The sequence below is a fragment of the Elaeis guineensis genome, chromosome 9 (genome assembly GCF_000442705.2).
Source record: "Elaeis guineensis isolate ETL-2024a chromosome 9, EG11, whole genome shotgun sequence".
In the NCBI taxonomy this organism is placed as follows: Eukaryota; Viridiplantae; Streptophyta; class Magnoliopsida; order Arecales; family Arecaceae; genus Elaeis; species Elaeis guineensis.
Window position 1 is genome coordinate 4,319,291 of NC_026001.2, and position 20,281 is coordinate 4,339,571.

The 20,281-nt window shown below is 40.1% G+C and overlaps 2 protein-coding genes across 2 annotated transcripts; both read left to right on the forward strand.

The window, feature by feature from the left end:
* The first annotated feature begins 255 nt into the window (after positions 1 to 255).
* LOC105052025 (G-type lectin S-receptor-like serine/threonine-protein kinase LECRK2) lies at positions 256 to 2,877 on the forward strand. Its single transcript, XM_010932709.4, has one exon. It carries the CDS (start codon positions 272 to 274, stop codon positions 2,624 to 2,626), a length of 2,355 nt encoding a protein of 784 aa, XP_010931011.2. The 5' UTR covers positions 256 to 271; the 3' UTR covers positions 2,627 to 2,877.
* Positions 2,878 to 3,556: 679 nt separating this feature from the next.
* LOC140851646 (uncharacterized) lies at positions 3,557 to 8,497 on the forward strand. Its single transcript, XM_073243611.1, has 3 exons — positions 3,557 to 3,729; positions 7,341 to 8,064; positions 8,468 to 8,497. Exons 1-3 carry the CDS (start codon positions 3,557 to 3,559, stop codon positions 8,495 to 8,497), a joined length of 927 nt encoding a protein of 308 aa, XP_073099712.1.
* Positions 8,498 to 20,281: the final 11,784 nt, after the last annotated feature.

The following is a 20,281-nucleotide window of genomic DNA, read 5'->3' on the forward strand; positions in this document are numbered from 1 at the left end:
TATGTAGTCTATGCGATCCGATCATTGATATAAATGAAAGAAGTGGACGCTATAGCCAAATTGCCTTGCTAAGTCAACAATGGAAGACTTCTTCGGGCACCGGAGGCAACCGACTTACCATCAGAAAAACGACACGAGAGGTTGAACCAGCGTCCAGGACATGCAGATAACCAATGAGGTGATGTTTAGCCAATCCAAAGCGAAGAAAATCTGATGGCTTCTTTTCATAAATATATCCCTCAGTGAAGGACAACATTCTCATCTTCCAACCATGGCTTCCGTACTTCTCTCAACCCCGTTAGTTCTCCTATTCTTACCTTCTCCAGCTATAGTGAATGCTCAAAAACAGACCAACGTCACTCCAGGCATGTCCATCTCTACCACTTCTGGATCCATGAGCTGGTCATCCCCCTCGGGCCGCTTCGCCTTTGGATTCTATCCAAAAGGCCAGGGCTTCGCCATTGGAGTATGGCTTGCAACAACGCCCAATATGACTGTCGTATGGACAGCCAACCGCAACGATCCCCCGATCTCCAATGGCTCCATTCGGTTTAGCGTTGGTGGTAGCCTTCTCTGGAGCGCCCCTGGTGGCCGGGAGGAGGTCATTGCTCAGCTTTCTGAGCCTGCCACCATGGGTTCCATGCTTGATACAGGCAACTTTGTTCTCTACAATTCAAGTCATGGGATTGTATGGTCCACTTTTAGTATTCCAACGGACACGCTCTTGCCAGGCCAGAGCTTACCGTCCCAAAATCAGCTCTATTCGAGCGTATCTGAAGCTGACCAAAGCCAAGGAAATTATCGGCTCAACAATCAGGAGGACGCAAACCTGGTGCTGTATGCGGTGGGCACGTCTGATATCGCAGATGATGCCTACTGGGCTTCAAACACCTTCCTGATTGGCTTCCCCTTGACACTGAGTTTGAACAGTAAGGGTGTGCTATACTTGGTAGGAAACAATAGTCGTTTCACAAAGAACCTGACACAGGCCAAGGCTTCCAGCTCTCAAGGTGGAGGCGAGATATATTACCGGGCGACGCTCGATCCAGATGGGATTCTGCGGCTTTACTCGCACACTTTCTGGAAGAATGGCAGCTCGACGAAGGCGGTGGAATGGGCTGCGCTTGACGACCGCTGCCTCGTCAAGGGTGTCTGTGGGCTTAACAGCTACTGTAGTCTCAAAGAAGATGAAGAACCAGAGTGCCTTTGCCCCCCTGGATTCGACTATGTGGACCCCAACCAGATTCAACGTGGTTGCACAAGGAACTCTACTTCAGGAGATTGCTCCAACGACCACTCCAATGGAAAGGACGCAGGACTGGAGATGCATGATATGAAGAACACAGCATGGCTCAACAAACCATTCTACATTTTTCCATCGACTACAAGCTTAGATGACTGCGAGGCTGCGTGTTTGTCTGACTGTTTCTGCGAGGCAGCCTTGTTCAAAGACAATGTGTGCACAAAACAAATGCTTCCGCTGAAGTACGGGAGGACGGATGGCAATGACACGCTGTTAATCAAGGTCGGAGCCATGAATCCCGGTGAGGGAGCTGTGACTTGTGAAAAGAAGAATGATGCTCATGCCAAGGTCATAGCTGTGAGTATTGCTTTAGCTGCATTCTCAATCATTGTGTTGGCCATATCAGGCTTTCTTTTCTGGAGGTATTGGAGATTCGGAAGGTATAAGACACTGAAGCATGACAACTCTGTTCTCGATGAGGAGACTACACTGAGATCTTATTCCTATAAAGAGTTGGAGATGGCAACAGAAGATTTCCGGGAAGAGTTGGGCAAAGGAGCCTTTGGCACAGTATTCAGAGGGGCATTCTCCAAAGGAGGAAGGATGATTGCTGTGAAGAGACTAGAGAAGATGGTGGAGGACGGAGAGAGGGAGTTCCAGAGAGAGGTGAAGGCTATAGGACGAGCACATCATAGAAATCTCGTGAAGCTGTTCGGCTTCTGCAATGAAGGCTCCAATAGGCTACTGGTTTACGAGTTCATGAGCAATGGTTCGCTCGCAAAGCTCCTCTTCAAGACCAAGACATACCCAAGTTGGGAGGAAAGAGTTGGGATCGCAATGGATGTTGCCAAAGGGCTGCAGTATTTGCATGAGGAGCTTGAGGCCCATATCATTCATTGTGACATAAAGCCTGAGAACATTCTGATTGATGATTTTGGAACTGCAAAGATAGCTGATTTTGGGTTGGCCAAGTTATTGATGCCTGATCAGACAAGAACCTTTACAGGGGTGAGAGGCACAAGGGGGTACCTTGCACCGGAATGGTACAAGAATGCACCAATAACAGTTAAGGCTGATGTCTACAGCTATGGAATTGTGTTATTTGAAATCATATGCTGCAGGAGAAACATGGAGCTGGAAGAAGATGGGAATGTTCGCATCCTTTCTGAATGGGTCTATGAACGCTTCCTGGCCGGTGAGCTGGAATGGCTGAAGAAGGATCAAGAAGTAGATGACACAGAATTAGAGAGAATTGTGAAGGTGGGGCTCTGGTGTGTTCAAAATGACCTCAACTTACGGCCTTCAATGAAGACTGTGATTCTGATGCTAGAAGATCACATACAAGTGCCTCTTCCTCCAGCTCCAGCTTCTTTTATGCTGTGAGACCATCTATAGTAAGAATAATCAGCCTTTTCTGCGAAGATGATCGAGAATTTCCGAGACTGGAGTTTATGTAGAAACTAATAAGGATGATGAGAGTTGCAAGATGTATTTAAGTTGTTGTAGCATCTTACATTTGAGTGTTGAGGGTGAAGCTAGCTTTATGTGGGAAGGGAAAAGAAAAATTCTAGCCTTGTATCTTTGTTTTAATTAATGGACCTGAAATCCAAGCTTAGCTTGTATCTTTTTAAAAATTCTACCAGCTATCTTTGCTTTGGCGAATAGAGGAGAAAGTAAGACACTTCCACCAAACTCTATTTACGGAAACGTAAATTACAGGTGATAGAAGGTGTCAATGCACAGATCATCTTCCATATCTGGTTGATCTATATTTGTCCTCTTATCAATGCATGAATCAAATTATATATTTGGTCTCTCCCTACTTAGCATGAAATTTAAAATGCTTCTCCAATAATAGCTGGCCTCCTTACTTAGCTTGAAATTTGAAATATTGTAATAACTGGCCTAGACCACAATAGCATGTATTTTGAATTCTTGTCATAGCTGGCTTAGACTACAATAGTATGTAATTTGAATTCCTGTAATAGTTGGTCAATTGTAATCTATACATTTCTATCAAAGGACAATGAAATAACAAGTGAAGAGAAATTATCTTTATCATGGTATCAAAGCATTGAAGCTCCAACGAGCATTTCTTCTCTTTCCTTCGGTGCTCTCTCATGGCCATCAGTTCATCTATCTCCACCTCCTCTAGTCTCTCTCCTTCTTCTCCTCCACCTAACATAATGACTCCTCTCACCTTCCCATCGGCACAATATTTTTTATCTATCAAGTTAAATGCGTCCAACTTCCTGATCTGGAGAAAGCAAATCACTCTTTTTTTAAAGGGTCAGGGTATGTTTGGATTTCTCGATGGCTCTCACCCACAACCCTCTGATCTTGTTGCCACTGCTGTCTGGCAACAATAAGATGCTCAACTCATCAGTCTTCTTGTTGCTTCATTATCTGAAGATTTTGTTCCTCTTCTCCTTGACAAAGAGACCAGCTTTGAGTGTTGGAGCATTCTTCATGAAGCCTTTGGTTCGGCATCTCCTACTCGACTTATATCCTTGCATCTAGAGTTATAGAATCTTTGTCAAAAATCAGATGAAACTGTCACCTCTCTTCTCTGACGTGCAAAAGTTGTGGCAGATGAACTTGCTGCATCTGGTAATGCCCTTAAGCCAACCGAATTTAATCTCCATGTGCTGCGTGCTCTATGTGATGATCTACAAGATGTGGTCTCTGGCATTCTCAATCGCCACACCCCTCTAACCTATACTGAATTTTATGGGCTCTTACTTAGCTATGAAAGCATGCGGTTATTCAGAAAATTATCTATTGTTGATCCAGCCCCTTCTACAAATCCAATCGTCAATACCGTTCAGCGATCCCCCCATTCCTCTAGTAACCTTGGGTCCTCTACTGGTCCTGGCTTTACTCGAGGTCATGGGGGGCGTGGCCGATTTGATCGAGGTCGTAGTCTTTTTGGTCCTCCTGATGGTCATGATTCTCAATGGTGTTCCTTTTGCAATCGCAACAACCACTAACGCAAACTGCTTTTATCGTCCTTAGCAGTTCTACTCGCACTTCTCCTCTCCACAATCCAATGCCAATTTCTCATATTCACCGCACCCAAATCCAAATCTAAATCCAAATCCATCTTACCATCATCCTAATCAACCACTTCTCCCTACCCCTCACCTCTCCACTGCCCTCACCTGGTACCCCAATACAGGTGCATCTCACCATGTCACTCCTGACATTCATTCTATGTCGTCCTAAGATGAGTATACTAGTTCTGATCAGGTGCATGTAGGCAATGGTAAGGGGCTACCCATATCACACATTGGTCATGGTTCTCTTTCCTCTCCTCACTCTTCTCTTTCTTTTCAGTTATCTAACATTTTACATGTCCCCTCTATTTCAAAAAATTTACTTTTCGTATAACAGTTTGCAAAAGATAATAATGTCTTCTTTAAATTTTACCCATCTTATTTTCTTGTGAAGGATCAAACCATCAAGGCCACACTGTTATCCGATCTGAGTAAAGGAGGATTATATACTCTATGATCCAACCCTTCTTTGTCTGCATCTATTCATGTAGCTGAGAGCACCACTCTTGATGGCTGGCACAACCATTTGGGCAATCCCCATTATCGCTTGCTTTACTCTATGGTGAAAAATAATAATCTTCCTTGCAAATCTATACATCTTCGTCCTCTTTGTCCATCGTGTCAGTTAGGCAAGTCTAGTAAGTTGCATTTATCTCCATCCCATCATCCCAGTCAGTTTCTCTTAGATCTTGTTTATAGTGTTGTTTGGGGTCCTTCCCCTACCCGTCTTTGTTAGGACACCACTATTATGTAATTTTTGTTGATGATCAAAGCAAATTTATTTGGTTTTATCCATTAATGTGCAAATCTGATGTATCCTCTACTTTCTTATAATTTCAAGCTTTGGTTGAACGGCAGTTCTCTCGCACTATCAAATCCATTCAAACTGACTAGGGAGGGGAGTTTCGCTCTCTTCTTATTTTTTTTTAGTAAAATTGGTATTATCCATCGTGTGGCTGCTCCTTACACACATGAGTAGCAAGGGATTGTCGAATGCCATCACCGTTATATTACGGAGACCGACCTCTCTCTTCTTGCTCATGGGTCTATGCCCATGTTGTACTAGTACTATGCCTTTGAAATAGCTATTTTTCTCATTAATAGAATGCCATCCAAAGTAACTAGTGGTGTGTCCCCCTTTGAAGTCGTTTACAACAAACCCCCATCTTATACTTTCCTACAAATTTTTGGATGTCTATGTTATCCCTATCTTCGTCCTTATAATCACCATAAAATGGAGTATCGATCTGTTGCTCCTAGATTGATTTTGATGACTACAAAATAGTTGGAAGGGATACAAATAATTTTTATGTGAAAATGACCTTATGCTCTACAGGGGCAAAATCATAATTTCATCAAAACTCTGATTTGATAGCATCATCGTGTAGAACAAATGATATGTAATCTATTGGTGAAAGTTTCATGGTTTTTGGACTTATATTTTTGGAGTTATGAAGGTTTGAAGTTCATGAGTCGACTCATGAGTCAACTCATGAAACTATGAGCTGATTGGCACGCAAAGATTAGCCATGGCACGCTGGTTTTCTGGCTTGGCACGACCTGTGAGTCGACTCATGAGTCGACCCACAAGGCATGAGTCGACTCATGAGTCGACCTCTGCTGTTTTGGGCCAAGAAAATTCAGAAACCCAATCTCTGGACTTTGCAACAGAGGTCGACTCATGAGTCGACCCCTGAGGCATGAGTCGACTCATGAGTCGACTCATATGACGGGATTTGCCTGTAACGGCTAGTTTTTGGCCAGATTTGGTTGCTTTTTAATGCTGTTTTTTGTGCTCTAACGGCTCTTTTTCTGCCTAGTTTGTTTTCCCTTGTCTCTTAAGGCTATAAAAGGTTTCAAAAGGTGGAAAATAAAAAGGAGAGAGATCCAAATATCCAAGAGGCATTCAAGTGATTTGAAAAGAGAAAATCAAGAGCATTCAAGAGGGCATTCAAGTGCATTCAAGAGAAGGTTTTTCAAGCCAACTACTCAACATCATACAAGAGCTCATTTAAAAGCCTTCAAGAAGCCATCAATCAAGCTCACCAACTCTTCAAGCATTTACTTCATCTCTCATCCACTTTGAGGAAATCCAAAAGGGGCTTCTTCATTTGAGTAAAGCGTATTTATTGTTATATTCGCTCACTTAAGGAGCTATTCTTGTACTTATTTGTACTCTAAACTGATTTTATCTTGTGAGTAATTGTTTTTGTTTTGGAGGGTTTCCAAAACAAGGAAAGGTTGATCCGAACCTGAAATCGGAGTGTATTGGATCGGCTTGTACCCAAAAAACAAGTGGACTAGCTTGGGATAGCTAGTGTCGGAGTTTTCGATGGTTGTATTCGGGTTGAATACAAAGTATAGTGGATTGGAATTCCCAAGTAGGAGCTTGGAGAGTGGATGTAGGTGCAAGGTTGGCACCGAACTACTATAAATCATTGTGTTTGTGGCATGCTTTATTGTTTCTCTTTAATTCTCCATTATATCCTTGCATTCTTGTTTTAAGTAATTAATCTCAAACTAAAGTCTCTCTCCTCATTCATCAAGCTTTTGATATATATTTTTTACAAGTAATTAGTTAAGCCTAAAATTTTTAAAACCCAATTCACCCCCCCTCTTGGGTTGCATAGCTGGGCAACAAGTGGTATCAGAGCCCGGTGCTCTAGCCCTTCTTTGATCTAACAATCAAAGAGCCAAAGATCTATGGCAACCCACGTCGGCACTTCTCTAGCCGAGGGGCAATCTACCAACCGACCTCCACTTTTCAATGGGTCTAATTACACCTATTGGAAAGCTCGGATGAAGATTTTCATACAAGCACTAGACTATGATATGTGGAGTATCATAGTGAACAGTCCACACACACCCACCAAGATAATAGATGGTGAGGAGTCAACCAAATCCGAAAGAGAATGAGATGAGGTTGATAAGAAATTGGCACAGTTAAATGCTAAAGCTATGAATGTTCTTTATTGTTCACTTGATGCAAATGAATTTAATCGCATTTCTACCTGTGCATCTGCTAAAGAAATATGGGATAGGTTAGAAGTAACCCATGAGGGAACAAATCAAGTAAAGGAGTCTAAAATAAACATGCTTGTACATAAATATGAGTTATTTAAAATGGAGCATGATGAGTCCATAACTGCTATGTTTACTCGCTTTACTGATATAATTAATGGTTTGAAGAGTCTTGGCAAATCTTATACTAACAGTGAGCTTGTAAGGAAGATTCTCAGGTCATTGCCAAGAACCTGGGAAGCCAAGGTGACTGCTATCCAAGAAGCAAAGGACTTGAACACTCTACCTCTAGAAGAGCTTCTTGGATCCTTGATGACTCACGAGCTTAGCATGAAGCAACATCAAGAGGATGAAGTCAAAAAGAAGAGAACCATTGCCCTCAAATCCACAACCTCTCCTGATGAAGAAACTGACGACACAGAAGATGAAGAACAGGATGAAGAAATGACACTCATCACCCGAAGATTCAAGAAGTTCCTAAGAAAGAGGAAACAGGGGATGAGAAAGAGACCTTTCACAAAAGGGGAACAAAGCAAAGAGAAAGAAAAAGATCAACCCCTTATATGCTATGAGTGCAAGAAGCCGGGGTATTTCAAATCCGAATGTCCACAATTGAAGAAAGGTCCCAAAAAATTCAAAAAGAAGGCAATGATGGCCACATGGAGTGCGAGCGATGACTCAAGCTCCGATGAGGAGACCTCAACAGAACAAGCCAACCTGTGCCTTATGGCACACGATAATGAGGTAATTTCTGAAACCCCTAGTGAATTTACTTTTGAAGAATTGCATGAAGCCTTCAATGATTTAATTGATGAATTGAAGAAACTAGGAATGAAAAATAAAGAACTAAAATTGAAAAATCAGTCTTTAGTAAAACAAGCAGAAAATCTTTCAATTGAAAAATCCACTTTGCTTCAAGAGAACCAAAGCCTAAAGAATGATATTAATAAGCTGAAACCTATAGTAGATAAATTCACCTTAAGTTCAAACAAACTAAATATGATTCTTGAAAATCAAAAGGCCGTATATGATAAGGCCGGACTTGACTATAACCCCTTAAAGAAATAAAAATTTTTGAAAAATATTTATGTAAATTATTCAAGTAACAAGCCTACCAATACTACTTGTTTTAAATGTGGTAGAATAGGACATAAATCTTACACTTGTGCAAACATAACTGTAAAGAAAATATGGGTTCCAAAAGGAACCATCTTGACTAACCAAAAAGGACCCAAGAAAGCTTGGGTACCTAAAACAAAAACTTGATATTTGTTTGCAGGTGTGTCTAGCATCCCATGGAGAAAACAGAAAATGGTATCTGGACAGTGGATGCTCGAGACACATGACTGGTGATGAATCACAATTCATCACGCTTGATGCTAAGGATGGAGGGATGGTCACCTTTGGAGATAATGGCAAAGGAAAGATCATCGAGATAGGTAACATTGGTATCACTCCCTCCAAATATATTGAAAATGTTTTGTTAGTTAAAGGTTTAAAGCATAACTTACTTAGCATTAGTCAATTTTATGATAAAGGGTATAAAGAAGTTTTTGAATCATCTGTTTGCATTGTGACTAGTCCTATTAATGATGGCATCAAATTTATAGGACATAGACATGGCAATATTTATATGGTAGATCTAAATGATTTAGCCAAATTAGACATGCAATGCCTAGTATCCTTAAATGCTAAAGTTAATGAGACTAGTTGGCTTTGGCATCGTAGACTTGCTCACATTAGCATGCATTCTCTTTCAAAATTAATTAAGAAAGAATTAGTTCATGGCTTGCCTAAACTGAATTTTGAAAAAGATAGGATTTGTGATGCATGTCAACTAGGTAAGCAAACTAAAGTTTCATTTAAATCCAAAAACATTATTTCAACTTCTAGACCATTAGAGCTTTTGCATATGGATTTATTTGGACCAACTAGAACCACAAGTCTAGGAGGAAAACGATATGGTTTTGTAATAATAGATGATTATTCACGTTTTACTTGGGTTTTTTTTTTGGCACACAAAGATGAAACTTTTCATATTTTCACTAAATTTCATCGAAAAGTCACTAATGAAAAGGGATCTTCAATTCAAAATATTAGAAGTGACCATGGAACTGAATTTGAAAATCAAGACTTTGAAAAATTTTGTGATGAGAATGGAATCGGCCATAACTTCTCTGCTCCTAGAACACCCCAACAAAATGGGGTAGTTGAAAGGAAAAACAGAACCTTAGAAGAAATGGCCCGTACCATGCTTTGTGAAAGCAACCTTCCAAGATATTTTTGGGCGGAAGCTATTAACACAGCATGTTACATTTTAAATCGTGCTTTGATCAGACAATTTTTAAAGAGAACCCCCTATGAACTTTGGAAAGGAAGAAAACCAAATATTGCATATTTTCATATTTTTGGTTGCCGATGTTTTGTATTAAATAATGGTAAGAAAAGACTTGGTAAATTTGATGCAAAATCAGATGAAGCAATCTTTCTGGGTTACTCCTCTACTAGTAAAGCTTTTAGAGTTTTTAATAAAAGAACTTTAGTAGTTGAGGAGTCCATTTATGTTGTCTTTGATGAATCTAACGATCTTCCTTCAAGAAAGAATGAGGGTGTTGATGATGCAGATCCATTAATAGAAGGTATGAAGGAGATCACTCTGAAAGATTCAGCCACTCCAGAGGACAAGGAACAAGAAGACAAACAAGATGAGATAGGTGAGGAAATTCAAGAACAACCTCAAGGTACAAATGACCTACCCAAGGAATGGAGGTATGTTCACAACCACCCTAAGGAGTTAATTATTGGTGATCCTATGCATGGTGTAAAAACTCGCTCTTCACTTAGAGATGTGTTTAATCATTGTGCTTTTGTATCTCATTTTGAACCTAAAACTATTGAAGAAGCTGAAAAAGATCATAATTGGATTAATGCAATGCAAGAGGAACTTAATCAATTTGAAAGAAATAATATTTGGACTTTGGTTTCAAGACCTAAAAACTGTTCAATAATTGGCACAAAATGGGTCTTTAGAAACAAATTAGATGAGCATGGTAATGTAATTAGAAATAAAGCAAGATTGGTTGCTAAAGGATATAATCAAGAAGAAGGGATTGATTTTGATGAAACCTTTGCACCAGTAGCTAGATTAGAAGCCATTAGACTTCTACTTGCATATGCTTGCTTTATGAAATTCAAATTGTTTCAAATGGATGTTAAAAGTACATTTTTAAATGGATTTATTGCTGAAGAAGTTTATGTAGAACAACCCCCTGGATTTGAAAATCATGCCCTTCCTAATCATGTTTTTAAATTAAATAAGGCTTTATATGGATTAAAACAAGCACCTAGAGCATGGTATGATAGACTAAGCAAATTTTTACTAAATAATGGTTTTTCAAGAGGTAATGTAGATACAACCCTCTTTATCAAAAGAAATCAAAATGATATGTTAGTTATACAAATTTATGTTGATGACATAATTTTTGGGTCTACTAATGAATCCCTTTGTCAAGACTTTGCTAAGCTTATGCAGGGGGAGTTCGAGATGAGCATGATGGGAGAACTCACCTTCTTCCTCGGACTCCAGATCAAACAATCAAAAGAGGGAATCTCCATCATCCAAAGCAAGTACACCAAGGAACTACTCAAAAGATTTGGAATGGAGAACTCCAAACCCATTGGCACACCAATGAGTCCCTCATGTAAGCTTGACAAAGACGATGAAGGTAAATGTGTAGACTTAAAATACTATAGAGGTATGATTGGATCATTATTATATTTAACTGCAAGTAGGCCTGATATCATGTTTAGTGTTTGTTTATGTGCTAGATATCAATCTAATCCTAAAGAATCTCATTTGAATGCTGTTAAAAGAATCCTTAGATACTTAAATGGTACTCAAACTTTAGGGTTATGGTACTCTAAGGACTCACAAATAGATTTATTAGGATATTCTGATGCTGACTTTGCTGGATGTAAACTAGATAGAAAAAGCACAAGTGGAACTTGTCAATTTCTTGGAGTTAACCTAATCTCATGGTTTAGCAAGAAACAAAATTCGGTAGCACTGTCTACGGCTGAGGCCGAATACATTGCAGCCGGAAGTTGTTGTGCTCAAATCTTGTGGATTAAGAAACAACTCGAAGACTTTGGAATTAAACTTAATGAAACACCAATAAGATATGACAACACAAGTGTCATAAATCTATCTAAAAATCCTATTCAACACTCAAGATCCAAATACATTGAAATAAGACATCACTTCATAAGAGAACATGTTCAAAACAAAAATATAATTCTTGAATATGTTTGCACCGAAAATCAATTAGCTGATATCTTTACAAAAGCCCTTAGTGAAGATAGATTCTGTGAAATTAGGAGAAATCTAGGAATTCTTGATCCATTTGCCTGAATTAATTTTCAAATTCCAATGATTTATGGTCAAAATTTCCTAAGAGCTCAATTTCCAACACCTTTCTTGGTCCCAAAAGCTCAAGTTTTTCATTCTAAAAACTCATCTTAGAGCTAAACTCCTTCTCCCCAAATTTCAAATTTTTCTGGAATTTATTCATATTTTTCCTGATTTTCTGAACTTCATGAGTCGACCCCCATGAGTCGACTCAATGGCAAACTTGTAATTCCCAGCAACTTCCAACGGGCTGAAGGGTTTATATTTTGAATTGCTGTTCGTGAGCCGACCCTCACACTCGTCTTCCTCCTTCCGAAATCCATTCTCCCTTCTCCCATTTGCTCCATTTCCAAGGCTTGAGCTAGTGGAACTCCTCCCGCCTCCTCTCCACCGCAAATAGCCACTCCGGGAAAGGTTCTTTTGTGACCTCTCCCCTTGTTCTTCACGGTTGGAGCGTGCCCTAGCACTCCACCATCCCTCTCAAATCCACTCATTCTCTCCTCCAAAACCTAAAATCACTCTCTTGTGATCCTTCCTCCACTCTCTCACTTGCTCCTCAAGTCTCCTCGCCTGGTATTGAAGAGGTTATGGCACCAAAAATGAAACTTCCCCAAAGGAGAAAGTCTGTCCGGGAACTTGAAGAAAGTGTCAGAAGGAAAAGGCAAGCGGCACAGTCCTCCTCTGCTCCCGTTCCAGCTTCAGTTCAAGGTCCTTCACAGTCTTCTCAAACCCCCAGTAAGAACCCTCTCTCAGATAGAAAAGTAGAAACCGGAAAAAACATTGACTTTCGGTTCTTTGAAAGTGAGGGATTTTCTTTAGCAAGTAAGATCAAAAATCAGGGATGGAGCTTTTACTGTTCACTCAAAGAAGTCACCTTTGTTGACCTTGTTAGGGAGTTTTATCAGAATCTTATTTATGGAAATGGGTCAGTAACTTCAACTGTGAAAGGGATTGATATCTGTCTGGATCCTGTCATTTTAGGGGAGATTTTACACTTACCTAGTGAAGGTTATGCATACATGGAACTCCCCGTGAAAGAAGAAGGTATAAGTGTTATACTTGGAGGAACCTACCAAGGGAATTTGAATAAACTAGAGGCCAAGATTTTACCTATAGAAATGAGAATCTTACATCAAATGGTCACAAAACTTTTCTTCCCTAGGAGTGGTAGGCACGATCTTCTGTCAGGCAGGGACATATGCATTATGTTTCACATTATCACAGAAACCCCCCTAAACCTCCCAGCACTTATGATAGAGGCCATGAGAGAGACTCTGAACAGATCTAAGGCACATTTGCCTTATGGTATGGCCCTGACTAGAGTTTTCAGGAGGTTTGGAGTTAGTTGTGAGGGGGAGGCTCCCACCAAACTGTCTCATGTTGATACCTTCAACCTACACACCTTGCATCGAATGGGGTTCACAAAAAGTGGTGGTGGTTGGATCAGGGGAGCTGAGGAAAGAACAGAAGAAAGAGCAGAAGAGAGAGCAAAAGAAAGAGCTGAGGATACAGCAGGAGTCAGAGCTGAAGAAGAAGAAGGTCCATCATCTCCTGTTCATGACTTCAGGGCAGCTTCACCAGATATACAGTTCTTTCCGGATCCAGAGGCTGGCCCTTCTGAGTTTACCAGGATATCCACACCTGTGCATCAGCCAGAGAGAAGAGCACCTCCGCCAGAGTTCACACTGTCCGATTATCAGATTGAGCGGATTGCACAGCGTATGGTCTCTTTGATGTCGAGTCAGATGAGCTGTACTTCATTTGTACCAGGGGCTACTTCTACTGATCAGACTTTGACTCCCCACATCTCCACAGTATATCAGATGATGGCAGATCAGTCCATGAGGATTCAGCAGCTTGAGGACACTGTTCTGAGATTGACTGGCAGAGTTCTCGAGTTACAGGGGCAGATCTTCGATTTGGCACACCCTCAGCCTCAGGAGTCTACGATTGAGGTCACTGATCTCACTGCAGAGGCCGGCAGACTCAGAGGAGCTCTTGAGGGTGGTTATGAGTTACTGAGGAAGGAGATCAGAGGATCAAGTGAGCAAGCTACTACTCAGTTCACTGCACTTCTCCAGGCTGTCTCCAGGGCACTGACTGTACTTGACTCCATCAGACTTACCCTTTCAGTTCAGTCCCTAGCTTCTCAGCGTTCTCAGCCACCCAGTTCCTCTCGTTCGCCTGCTCGTGCCAGTTCTTCCTCTCGTGCCAGAGGCAGACGGGGTCGAAGACGCATCTCAGATCCAGATCCATCTGCTCCTTATCACATTTCTGATGATTCTGATCATTGATCATTTCTAGATCCTAGGTCTTAGTGTTTAGTCCTCTCTAGGATCTGTATTTTTGGGGCCATGTATTGACATGAGCTAGTTGACTTTGTATGATACCTTTTATGTTACAATCTATGTACTGAAATAATTATGGCTTTACCTTTGGAATGATGATTATCTTACTTTGGTTATATATTCTCTTTTGTGAAATATTGTCTTCTCTTTATGGTATTATCATTTTATGATTGCTGTTAATAGTTGCTTCATTAAGGGGGAGCAAACCCTACAAGAGGAGAAATTAAAGAATGCTTCAGAAAAAGGACTTAACCTTGTTTGATGATGTCAAAAAGGGGGAGAAATTAAACACAAAGAAATCCATCAAAAGCAAACACTACAAACTATGAGAAATTAATACTTTAACATTTTTTTTACTACTCCGATACATTACTCAATTTTACTCTAATACATTGAAAAACTGTTTTTATTACTCTGATACTTTGCAAAATTTTTCTCTGATACTTTGTAAAATTATTTTCCCTACACTGATACATTGCAGGATTTTCATTTCTCTTGCTCTGATACATCTTAAACTTTAATGATCTAATACTCTTTCCAAATCAACTATTAAATATGCTTTGGCACACATGACTAGTTTTGAGAATTGAGAAAATTTTTTTTGCTCTGATAATAAAATCAAATTTTCTGCTCAAACACCAAAACAATAATCCAATGAGCAAATCTTCCAATCTTTAAGCAAATGGACAAACCATTGATGCATACAACAATTTGTATCACATGCAAAAAGAATCATACTCTTTTCAAGCATATGCACCTAAAATACAATCTGTTGAAATTCATGATTCAGAAAAATGCTTTTGTTCAAATGTTTTGTCATCATCAAAAAGGGGGAGATTGTTGCTCCTAGATTGATTTTGATGACTACAAAACAGTTGGAAGGGATACAAATAATTTTTATGTGAAAAAGACCTTATGCTCTACAGGGGCAAAATTGTAATTTCATCAAAACTCTGATTTGATAGCATTATCGTGTAGAACAAATGATATGTAATCTATTGGTGAAAGTTTCATGGTTTTTGGACTTATATTTTTGGAGTTATGAAGGTTTGAAGTTCATGAGTCAACTCATGAAACCTTGAGCTGATTGGCACGCAAAGATTAGCCATGGCACGCTGATTTTCTGGCTTGGCACGACCTGTGAGTCGACTCATGAGTCGACCCACAAGGCATGAGTCGACTCATGAGTCGACCTCTGCTGTTTTGGGCCAAGAAAATCCAGAAACCCAATCTCTGGACTTTGCAACAGAGGTCGACTCATGAGTCGACCCCTGAGGCATGAGTCGACTCATGAGTCGACTCATATGACGGGATTTGCCTGTAACGGCTAGTTTTTGGCCAGATTTGGTTGCTTTTTAATGCTGCTTTTTGTGCTCTAACGGCTCTTTTTCTGCCTAGTTTGTTTTCCCTTGTCTCTTAAGGCTATAAAAGGTTTCAAAAGGTGGAAAACAAAAAGGAGAGAGATCCAAATATCCAAGAGGCATTCAAGTGATTTGAAAAGAGAAAATCAAGAGCATTCAAGAGGGCATTCAAGTGCATTCAAGAGAAGATTTTTCAAGCCAACTACTCAACATCATACAAGAGCTCATTTAAAAGCCTTCAAGAAGCCATCAATCAAGCTCACCAACTCCTCAAGCATTTACTTCATCTCTCATCCACTTTGAGGAAATCCAAAAGGGGCTTCTTCATTTGAGTAAAGCGTATTTATTGTTATATTCGCTCACTTAAGGAGCTATTCTTGTACTTATTTGTGCTCTAAACTGATTTTATCTTGTGAGTAATTATTTTTGTTTTGGAGGGTTTCCAAAATAAGGAAAGGTTGATCCGAACCTGAAATCGGAGTGTATTGGGTCGGCTTGTACCCGGAAAACAAGTGGACTAGCTTGGGATAGCTAGTGTCGGAGTTTCCGATGGTTGTATTCGGGTTGAATACAAAGTATAGTGGATTGAAATTCCCAAGTAGGAGCTTGGGGAGTGGATGTAGGTGCAAGGTTGGCACCGAACCACTATAAATCATTGTGTTTGTGGCATGCTTTATTGTTTCTCTTTAATTCTCCATTATATCCTTGCATTCTTGTTTTAAGTAATTAATCTCAAACTAAAGTCTCTCTCCTCATTCATCAAGCTTTTGATATATATTTTTTACAAGTAATTAGTTAAGCCTAAAATTTTTAAAACCCAATTCACCCCCCCTCTTGGGTTGCATAGCTGGGCAACACGGTCTCAACCGTGTATGTTTCTCGGCCACAGTTTCTCTCACAGTGCCTATCAATGTCTCGATTTGACAACAAATCATACCTATATCGCTAGGTATGTTCGCTTTGACGAATCTACCTTTTCTTTTCAATCTCACTCCCTATTGAATCCTCCACCACAATCATCTCCCTCTTCCCCCCTTGAGGTGTTACATTTCTTCAGCCTTTACAAAAGGCCACCCCACCACTAGCATCCATCCCTCCACCAATTCTCTATTCTCCTTTATCGGTAGTATCTCCTCCTTCTAGCATTAACGACTCTGCACCTGTTCGAACCAAGTTACTTACTGACTTCTATCGCAACCCTTTATCAGCAACATCGTCCCTTCCTACACCTTTCCCACTAGCTGATTTCTAGCTAGACATGCCCTCCTTTGACCCACCTACTCAAACCATCCATACCCATCCCATGGTGCTTCGACCATGTCCAAACCAACCATCTACCCTCACCACCATTATCCTCATCAAGGAACCTACTTGTTTTACACAAGCATCAAAACACCCTGAGTGGCGTGCTGCAATGACAGTAGAATTTAATGCTCTAGTTCGCAATGGTACATGGTCTCTCATACCACGTTCATCTCACCAACAAAATTTAGTTGGGTGTAAATGGGTGTACAGAATCAAGCGAAAGGCTAATGACTCTCTTGAGTGCTACAAAGCGTGCTTAGTGGCTATGGGATTTCACCAATAACTTGACCTCGACAACAATGAGACATTCAGTCCAGTTATCAAGCCTACCATAATTCAGGCTGTTCTAAGTCTCGCAATCTCTCAGGGTTGGTCCATCAGGCAATTAGATGTTCACAATGCATTTCTACATGGCAACCTAATAGAAGAAGTCTACATGTCTCAACCGTCAGGTTTTGAAGACCGCGACCATCCAAATTTATTTGTCATCTTCACAAATCTCTATATGGGTTAAAACAAGCACCCCATGCCTAGTTTCATCATCTCTCTAATTTTTTTCTTGGATTGGGGTTTGTTGCCAGCAAAACTGATTCTTCAATATTTATTTTGAGGATGATCTCTCATGTGATCTATGTGCTCATCTATGTTGATGATACTTTGGTAACCAGTTGTGACTCCAATTAAGTCTTTCTACTCCTTCATCAGCTGGCTACAGAATTCTTTATTAAGGATCTTGGTGATCTTCATTTTTTCTTAGAAATTGAAGCTATTCGAAACTTTACCGGTTTGTTATTATCTCAAACCCGCTACATTAAAGATCTACTTTCCAAGGCAGGTATGGTTGACTATAAACCTGTTCAGACTCCAATGGCTATACCACAAGCTTCTAATTCAGGGAGTGCTCCACATCCAAACTACACATAGTATCGCTCTATTATTGGAGCTCTTCAGTATGTCACTCTGATACGTCCAGATATTTTTTTTGCAGTGAATAAAGTATGTCAATTTATGCAGTCTCCTAGTGCTGATCATTGGGTTATGGTCAAGCAAATCTTATGGTACCTTAAAGTAACAACTGATTATGGGTTACAGATTAGCCGATCGACATCTCACTCTCTTCAAACCTTTTTTGATGCAGATTGGACAGGTAGTGGGACTGATCGGTGCTCCATTGGGGGTTATGCACTTTTTCTTGACCCCAACCTCATTTCTTGTGCATCTCGCAAACAGAAGACAGTTGCTCGTTCTTCGACAGAATCTGAATATAAGGCCTTAGCTTATGCATCAGCTGAACTAATCTGGCTTGAATCTTTATTTCAAGAGCTAGACCATCGTATCCATAGTCCTCCAATTCTATGGTGCGACAATATTGGGGCCACTTATCTCTCGGTCAATCCTATTTTTCATGCTCGTACGAAACATATTGAGATTGATTTTCATTTTGTTCGTGAACGTGTTGCACGACATGAACTATCTATTCAGTACATTTCCACCCAAGATCAACTTACTGATATTCTCACCAAGCCTTTGGGTACCGCACGATTCAGATTCTTACAAGACAAGCTGAAGATTCGTGGTCAATGCACAGATAATCTTCTATATTTAGTTGATCTATATTTGACCTCTGCATGAATCAAATCATATATTTGGTCTCTCCCTACTTAGCATGAAATTTGAAATGCTTCTCCTATAATAGCTGGCCTCCTTACTTAGCATGAAATTTGAAATCTTATTATAACTGGCCTAGACCACAAGAACATATATTTTGAATTCTTGTCATAGCTAGTCTAGACCACAATAGTATGTAATTTGAATTTCTGTAATAGTTGGTCAATTGTAATCTATATATTTCTGTCAAAGGACAATGAAATAACAAGTGAAAAAAAATTATCTTTATCAGAAGGGATTATGTACAGAAGAGAGGAAGGTCTGCTGTCAAGAGTCTTACAGGTTGCTGTTAAGATCAAGCAACCTATTCCATTTTAAAGAAATAAGAGAATCCTTCTCGTTGGATTTTCTTTTTGAAAAAAGAAAAAAAATAATAATAAGATAGGTGTGCGCCGCTTAGTTCAGCCACCAAAATGGAAGATGACTAGCAGAGACACCAAGTTTAAGGGATTTCTGGTTTAGATTAAATACTAGGGATTAGGTGTAAGAACCCTGAATTTTCAAACTCCCCAGCACAACTCCTAAAGCAAGAAAAGGATTATTTTTTCGAGCTAGTTAACTGCAAACAAGAAAACCGGGCCTGTAAAACCACAGGATTAGAGCATTGAGAACGGCCAAGGATTTTTCCTTATCCAAAAATTCGAGATGGACCAGCATTAAGCGTGACCAGTTTTTTGTTTAGATGCAGACACACATAGAATGTGGATGCTATGTAGTCTTTGTGATCCTATCGTTGCTATGAAAATGAAAGAAGGGGACGCTATAGCCAACTTGCTTTGCCAAGTCAACAATGGAAGACTTTTTTCGGTACAAGAGACGACCAACTTACCATGAGAAATGTGATACGAGAGGTTGAAGCAATATGCAGGAGATGTAGATAACCAACAAGGTGATGTTTAGTCAATCCAAATCGAAGAAAATCTAATGGCTTCTTATCATATATCCCTCAGTGAAGGACTACACTCTCATCTTTCCACGACATTCATTGAACCAATTCTCAATCAATCGATGAAGTCCGCCATGTGAGTCTACCAAGGAAAAAAATTTACAATCTTAGATGGTGATCGATGGTCACACTTACCATAGCACGCCAAAGCATGGGACCAGTATTTGGTCAATCCACAAAATAGCAACCACAAAACAGAAAGAAAGCAAGCGCAGAGGGCTCCACGTTGATAGAGACCTAAGAATACACTGAAGATGATGGAGAGAGAAGAAAGAGGAAGAAATGAAAGAGGGGGAAAATGATGAAGAACAGAGAGGGCAGGGACTCATAAAGACTACGTATAACTAGTAAACATGCCTTTCCCAAGCAATAACCAACAAACTTCGTTGAATCTCACGCGCTTCTTAACGCTTACAAACAAAATAATAGAAACAATTCAGAATCTTAGATGGTTCTTGGCGGTCAAGTGTTCACATCTGCACATCATGGCACGTCACGACATTTATTGGACCAGCCGCGTCAATCCATGAAGTCCGCCATGTGAGTCTACCAAAGATAAAAATCTACAATCTTAGATGCTGGTCGGATTCGGCGGTCACACTCATTACAGCACGCCACGGCATTGAACCAATGGTTGGTCAATCCACAAAACAGCAACCACAAAAGAGAAAGCAAGCACGGAAATCTCCACGATGATAGGAAGCTCCAGGATAAGCAACAGAGGCATAAGAATGCACTCAAGATGAGGGAGAGAGAAGAAAGAGGAAGAAATAAAAAAAAAGGGGGAAAATGATGCAAAACGAAAAGGGCAGAGGGGGTTGGGATTTTTTTCTTTTTTTAATAGAAAGAGAAGAAAAATCCATCTAAAACACTGATATTTGTTGTGCCATCAGAATCCAATACTATACGATGCAGCAAGAAGAAA

What these genes read in the sequence shown, in the direction of transcription:
- LOC105052025 (XM_010932709.4), top strand. Translation starts at nt 272, where the DNA reads ATGGCTTCCGTACTTCTCTCAACCCCGTTAGTTCTCCTATTCTTACCT.
- LOC140851646 (XM_073243611.1), top strand. Translation starts at nt 3,557, where the DNA reads ATGGCTCTCACCCACAACCCTCTGATCTTGTTGCCACTGCTGTCTGGC. An exon ending in TTCATGAAGCCTTTGGTTCG is followed by an intron (nt 3,730 to 7,340) that starts GCATCTCCTACT and finishes AATATGGGATAG; the next exon opens with GTTAGAAGTAACCCATGAGG. An exon ending in TTATGGCACACGATAATGAG is followed by an intron (nt 8,065 to 8,467) that starts GTAATTTCTGAA and finishes GTGGTAGAATAG; the next exon opens with GACATAAATCTTACACTTGT.